General features: G+C 40.6%; 1 protein-coding gene across 1 annotated transcript; it reads right to left on the bottom strand.

Moving 5' to 3' along the window:
• Positions 1-4,429: 4,429 nt before the first annotated feature.
• Positions 4,430-7,180, bottom strand: CALHM6 (calcium homeostasis modulator family member 6; the record flags this gene model as incomplete). Its single annotated transcript, XM_080341415.1, has 2 exons — positions 4,430-4,846; positions 6,644-7,180. 2 exons carry the CDS (start codon positions 7,178-7,180, stop codon positions 4,430-4,432), a joined length of 954 nt encoding a protein of 317 aa, XP_080197541.1.
• Between the last annotated feature and the right edge of the window lie 283 nt (positions 7,181-7,463).

The raw sequence follows: 7,463 nt of genomic DNA, 5'->3' as shown, positions 1-7,463 counted from the left end.
CCTGATTTCACTGCCTGTGCAGGAGCCCTCAGTGGGGTTTCTGCTGGTGATACCCAGCTGGCTGAAATGGACATGTGGTGACTTTGGCTGACCATAAAAAGGTTCCTTACAAGGCAATGGCCATTTTTCCTTTTTTTTCAGCAACATCCTACCAACCAAATATTCCCTTCTTTGTAATATTGTCTGGAAAGTGAATAACATATACTGTCCTTACTTCAAAAGATACTATTCTCTTACTTAAAACTCTGGTGCATTAGACTCATAGGCTGACTGCTGTGTATTCAGAGCCTATTAAAGAGTTTCTGCCTGCAGGCATTAACTGGCAAAGTCAGGGCTGGATATTACAACATTTTTACAGCAAGGACCATTAATATCCTGGGGCCATTGCAGTTTTGCCAGCCTGGCTTTGATGTGGCCAAGGCTTCCTCCCCTTCCTTCTGTGCCAAACACTTACAGTGGTGTCCTGTGTATGACATCAAAGCTGTTCATTTAGGTTTCAGTATTTCAGAATAAACAGCCCAAGGAAATCGTTACTTCTACTTGGACATGGTAAGTTTTGAAGGATGTATTTCCACCGTGCAAATGAACATAGAGCAGAAATGCTGAGCCAGTCAAGGCAGCACAGGTGAGAGATCAAGCCAAGAGGCAACATGAGGCTGCCAGACGAGAGTGGGTGTGAGTTCATGCTTGTGTCATCTCCCGCTTGTGGTCCTGCAGTGATCATTCCTCTTGGCTCAGCTCTGTGCTGGGCAGATATGCTCCACACACACATTTTGCTGTTAGTTTTTTTGTATTTGCTTCCTACATTGGGTCACCTTGTCCATCGTTTTCTAAAGATGGAGAAAACAAATGTTAGGTAACAAAACAGTGATAAACAGTAGAAAAAATAGTGACCCACACTATGTTACCATTAGTTGCTGACATTAGCTATCTTAGGCACATACAAGTTTTCACTTGTCAACATTTTCACAGAAGTGTTCCTCAGTGTTTTGTTTTAGTGCAGACCCTTTGCTTGAAGTTGGCTAACAGAGCACTCACAAGTGTGCTGAAGCTTCTCCTTGAAATTTCTTTGGTTACAAATGGAATTACATACAGAAGATATGAGTGTTACGTAAAGGTGAGGAGAAATCAAAATTCCAATGTGACTGCATAAGCAAACAAAAAACCAAACAAAGCCTAACCTGTTTCTGTCCTTACACACAGACATATTTTCATTCCCCCAAAAGACACTCCATCTGTGAAAAATGGGCTACTGTCATTGCCAGCAAACTTGAAGATATGTATTGCAGTCCCATTTGAAGCCTTTACTCATTGATTTTTAATTAGACGTGCCAGCTCTGTGTCTTCCCTGCAAAGCTGAGATAATGAGCAGCTTTGGTAATGAGACCCTGGCAGTTGTGACCAAGAGTGGGAAGTGGCAAAAGCCCACCCAGACACAGCTGAGAGGATTAACACAAATTCAGAGAGAGTTTTCACTGCAGCTTCTCTTCAGAAAATAGGACATAGCTTGTTCCTAGAGTCTTTCAGTCTATTTTATTATATATCTAAGGTAAAGCCTGGCCCCGTTGCGTCAAGAAATGTTTTGGCACTGACCTCAGTGGGGCCAGGACATTGTTTCCTTTCCATTTACAACATTCCAGTGTAGATTTATCTTTCTCTAGACATCAATGAAAAAACAAAGTCTTCAAGATGAGAGGTAAAATGGAACATTTTTAACTGAGCCGTGCTTCCTGGAGACACAAGTAACAAAATGGACACTTGTTACTCTACTATCATCAAGTATCTTGAAAAGAAAAGAGCACTGAGCAAGTCAGTGACTCTGTGACAAAAGGAATGCTTTTAAAAATACTTTTCTACAAACAGAATTAAATCTTGTTTTCCCTTTATGTATTATATTTTCAGTCTATAATAAGAAGCTTCCAAACTTGCTATATTCAGCTAGTTAAAATAGGCTTTTCCTTCCTCCTTGGAAAATGGCTGTAACAAACAACTTTATGAGATTGTCTATCTGTCTGTCTGAATAGTTTCCAAGTTGGAGCTCACTGTCTAGAAAGAGAAGATTTCTGGGAGGAGTGAAAGGACAGCTGGACCAAACAATCTGACTCATCTCTTTAAAATGCTCTCTAAAACAAGCTTTTCAGAGAAAAAAATTAACTTTATCATTCTTCACTCAAAATTGGCATCTTTCTTTCTTATAATTAGATCTTCTTTGATAAGAACATTATTGTTTGCTAATACGGATTGTGGGATTATAATGTATGTAGCTGTGCTATAAATGTTCACCTATACTGCCATGTTATGCATAAGCTTAACTCCTCAGAACATGCTAATTTGCACTCAGGCTCTATTCTGGTGAAGAGAAGCTGCCAAATTAATGTATACTGTGATTAAGTTATAAAAGACGTAGCCATCATTAACCAATTGACATGATAAATGCTTTCTGACCACCTGCAAATTGAGGGGATATTTTTCAAGTTTTAGATCCTTCTGCATGACAAGACGGAGACAGAAGATTAAGTGATACATTGTTTAGAAGCAGAGTGCTTAGTTTATATTTAACTAATAATTAATAGATGTATTTTAAGTAAGAAACTAAACAATTATAACTAACGTCATCAATTATTTCTTAATATAGATGTAGTGTATATCAAAATTTTCAAAAATTGTAATGCATATGTAATAATTATATTAATATAAGCAACACAAGAGCACCCAGTCTTTGGAGCCCTTATGGAGAACGATCCCCAGAGCTCCCTAGCACTGTCAATAAAAGAATGCTGCTTAACAGTATAATTGACTCAGTATAATTGAGTGGAGCACCTCCCTTATGAGGAAAGACTGAGGGAGCTGGGTCTCTTCAGTTTGGAGAAGAGGAGACTGAGGGGTGACCTTATTAATGTTTATAAATATATAAAGGGTGAGTGTCACGATGATGGAGCCAGGCCCTTCTCGGTGGCAAACAATGATAGGACAAGGGGTAATGGGATCAAGCTGGAACACAAGAGGTTCCACTTAAATTTGAGAAGAAACTTCTTCTCAGTGAGGGTGCCAGAGCACTGGAACAGGCTGCCCAGGGGGGTTGTGGAGTCTCCTTCTCTGGAGACATTCAAAACCCGCCTGGACACATTCCTGTGCGACCTCACCTAGGCGTTCCTGCTCCGGCAGGGGGATTGGACTAGATGATATTTGAGGTCCCTTCCAATCCCAAACTGTGATACTGTGATACTGTGATACTGTGATACTGTGATACTGTGATACTGTGACTCTGCTGTTAAGTTTATTTTTTCTTTTCACTGGATCAAGTAAAATAGTGTATGTGGCAGGAACATCCAGGTGTAGCTTCGGTACTGATGCCAGGGACAAACCCCTATATGTAGTATTCTATGTTAAAACACACAAGTAAACAAACAAAACTAAACCCTTCCCCCCAGCCAAAACCAACCAACCAACAAAACACAAACACACACACAAAACCAACAAAAACAAAAACAAAAAAACCAAGCAACCCCCCAACATAATAATTATGCATTTTTTAGAAAAAAATATAAACATATATAAAAAAAAAGTAAAAAAATATTAATGAAACATAAACAGGAAGTTTAATGATGGCATGTTTTCCCTGCAGCATTCAAATGCCTATTCTTTTCCATTAAAGAGCTTTGCAATTACAGGAAATGAGCAATAGAGCCAATTAAGAAGGCCTGTTGCAGAAGGTGATCAAGATCAGGAATTGGGGAATAAAATTCTCCATCATGGAAGTTTTTAATTTCACTCTTATTACCTAAAGCTGCTGAGCACATAAGGGTTAAAATGGCTGGAATCTTTTTGCTCTTCTATTCAAACTGATAAGCAGCTGAAGTAATTCTGATGGACTCCTTTGTTATGCACAGGTAGCTCCAAAATGCTACTTGCTTCCCAGAATTTGAAAGATACAGTATTTGTCAGGAGAAAATAATTGATTGTAGGTAAGTGTTTTAGTCTAGAGCTTGCTCTAAACTCCACTGAAACATAGTGTCAAGTGAGAGCTAATGAGCTAAGTTGAATTTCTGATCAAAACCTCAATTCCTTTTTGTCTTTTTGATGCTGCCAGGTATGAAGGCTTGGTATTGTCACTCCAGCCACCAAATGCTCTTAAGGTGTTTGGTAATAATTTGACATAGAATGTGCTGACATCTTTGTGGATGCTTATTGTTTTACACATGTGACTCCTCTTCATGAACAACAACATATGAACACTCTCATCATGACAAATGTATTTATTTAAATGTACTTAAGCAACAGTAATACATTGTATTTAAAAACAAATCTGAGAGTTACAACTGTTAGCTTTGACATGAAATTAATGCAGAATTCAATAAGAGCACAGAATAAGACTTTTCTTATATCAGTAGGGTTAAAAGATTGCCAGCGTTGCAAAGCTTTTGTTTCATTAAAATCCCAATTCACTTTCATTTGTTTCATCCACAACTTCTAAAACAGAAGAATTCTGATCTCCATCCCTGGGTCCGACACTGTTGCCTCTCTTTTTTTGGACATACTTGTGCAGCGTGCTATAATACTGCTCTTGCGAGCTGAAGGTATACAAGGATGAAATCTTCCCCCAGTCTTCATTGCTGGGAGTCCTAAACGGATCGCAGTTAGTGCCTTCAAAAAAGGAGTTTGTATTTATTTCTGCCAGCCTCGTTGCATGCTCTTCAGCCTTGGTCTCAAAGAGCTCCCGTTCTTTTTGTCGGTAAATTTTCCAGAATTTGAGCTGAAGATAGCTAACTGGGGACCTACAGTGGCTGACACATGTTGCAATCAGATACCCGGTCACTGTGACGGTGATCAGGAGCCATCCTAACAGCTTGGAAAAGAAACAGAGAGGTTAACAGAGAGGTTTGCATGGCCACATGTAGGAGTATAGAGCTTAACACTGAAGCAGACATGAACACTGTAAGCAAAGGCTCCCTGGAGCACCTGGAACACTTCAATCACTGCGGGAAGATCCCATGCACACAATTCAGTCAGTCTGACAGAGCTTCTGCACCCCTGAGCTTGTTGAATTAAGGATGAATACCAAAAAAGAGATGGTGAAGTTCTTTCCTCTGTTATATCCAGCTTTCTCAGCTTGCAAGGCAAGATACTGATGGGCAGTATCTGCAGTTGTGGTCAGATTTATGGTACACAGGGTGCAGAATCACCCTGTCCTCCTCAGGCACTGCAAATCAGAGCTCCTGCTGACCGTGTTTTATCTGCTCTTGGGAAATAATTGCTCTCCCTGATGTATGAGCCTGCAAAAAAGAGCCAGTTGCCACAGACCACAGGAAAAGTTGTGTTTGTATGCTTTGTAGGCAGGACACAGATTTGACTACTGAGTATGGAAATTCATTCTTGTTTTGTACATAATTTTAACAACCCTAGATAAGTCTCAGAGGCCACACCTAAAGCAGGTGACCTAGTAAATGTTCGTCCCTCCAGTACCCAGTGGTACTTAGCTGGAAGCTCCAGGCAGAGGGGGTCTCACAGCATCCCCTTTCACCTCAGGCTGATCTTTTTTTTTTCTTTTTGAGTGAAAAACATTGAGTGCTGAAGAAAAATGAGTTTGTTTTCTTTTTGTTTCTTAATGTTTTTGAAAGCAGATCAGATATTGAAAATTATGGTCAGTAATAAAAATGTTCTCACACTTTTTCTGGTTTTGTTTGACAGGTTTGTTTCTTTTACATTTCGTTGTAATATCTGTAGCAGTCAGTCTTCCTTGATTTTGCTCCTTTATTACCCTATCTGAATTCAATTGTATAAAGTTTGCCCCTTTTCAGCCTTTTTCTTGGAGGAGCAGCATGCTAAATATTTAACAAATGTAAACACTTCTTGTTTTAATAAGCATTTGTACTAAACAGGAATTTATAAAAATCTGAGACATTATAATATCTCATAAACTTCACCCCACTGACCACCCTTCCTATTTTCCTGGGGAAAACTGATAAAATCTGATTTTTCTACTGTAGATAACATGACAACCAAACAAACCTAAAACAATACTGGAGTGCTGCCAAAATTCTGGGGTTTCATTTTAGTTCAAACAAAAAAAATCCACCCACATATGCTTTTTTTTTGACCATTCTGTTTTCCTTCAGCACAAGAACACTTTAACAAGACAGGCAGTTATTTTAACTAATCTTCTAGAATACAAGTACGAAATTAATAATATGTTCGAGAGTTGAGATTCATAGTCAAACAAGCTGTCCTTATTTGTTTCACTTGCCAGCTCTCTGTTGCAAAGAGACACCCATTTCCTCTCTTTTCCTGACCTCAGCTTCCCCTCAGCTAATACATACTTACAAAAATTTGAAGTATTCAGAGGAAAAAGAGAAGAACTCGCACCGTGTCTAAGTTAAATAAGTTGAAAACTTGCTGTGGAAAGTCCTGGTTTCTAGCCTGGTTCCCTGCCAAGCTTTGGAAGAGGTTTTGTAAGTGGCAAACATGCAAAACCAGGAAATAGCACAAATATACACTCACTACCAATCTTTTAGTGTGGGATTTTTTTTTTTGCTAATGACTTTTGGAATTATATAGCGTGAGAGAGAAGGACTGTTTACAGGAACCACCATACATTGAGCAGCCAGGGCTGAAGCCAATAGGGTAAAGAGCAGTGGGGCTTTACCTGGGACTGTGCCCGAAGCCTGAGGAGTTCACTCGGTGTCTTCCCTGATAACTTCTCATTGCAGGGTATTTGGAACAGCAGCTCCTGGCAGGCTTCTCCTCCTTTCTCACTGCACACCAGGTTCTTTAACGGGCTGCTCCCGCTGGCCGCGCACTCGTAGAAGCTGGCTCTGAACAGGGCCACCGCAACCCAGGTGAGAGGGGCCACCGCAGCTCTGGCTGCCACCTGCCTCAGCACGGGGCAGCAGCAGGCGCAGGTTTCCTTGAAGCCAGACCTGCATCCCTTCCCAGAAGGGCAGATTCCCGTCAGCAGGCGCCATGTCCTGGAGTTCACCATGAAGCCAAGCAGAAAGAGGATGAGGGCAGGCACTAGGAGGAAGATGGAGCCATACAGCAAGTTCCAAGAACTGCAGGGACAACTGAACAGCACAGATGAGAGGATGTGCTCGCTGGCAACCGTCAGTAGGGACACAAGGCTGTAACCCAGAACGGTCTGGTGGCGGATGCAGATATCCAACATCCCATGTAACTTCTCCATTTTCTGCCTCTTCTTACTTTGAGGAGAGCAAAATCTCTGTCAGAAAGGGAAAGAGAAAAAGAAGTGTCCTGAAGTTCCTACAGCTTAGAGTAGCTTGCAGAGCTTTCACTTTCTGTTGCTGGTAGTGATGCAGTGATGCATAACAGCTGCCTTCCTTAGAGGAAATAGAAGAGCATGGGCTCACTGCATTGTCATGGTCAAGTGGACACCACAGTGGAAACCGGTAATCAATATCAAAACAGCAAAGATCTATCTTTGTAGCTATAAAAATAGTTTGTATTTG

Source organism: Nesoenas mayeri (genome assembly GCF_963082525.1).
Source record: "Nesoenas mayeri genome assembly, chromosome: 3".
Classification (NCBI taxonomy): domain Eukaryota; kingdom Metazoa; phylum Chordata; class Aves; order Columbiformes; family Columbidae; genus Nesoenas; species Nesoenas mayeri.
Note: the sequence above shows the minus strand (reverse complement) of the source record. Positions and strands in the feature narration are given on the sequence as shown.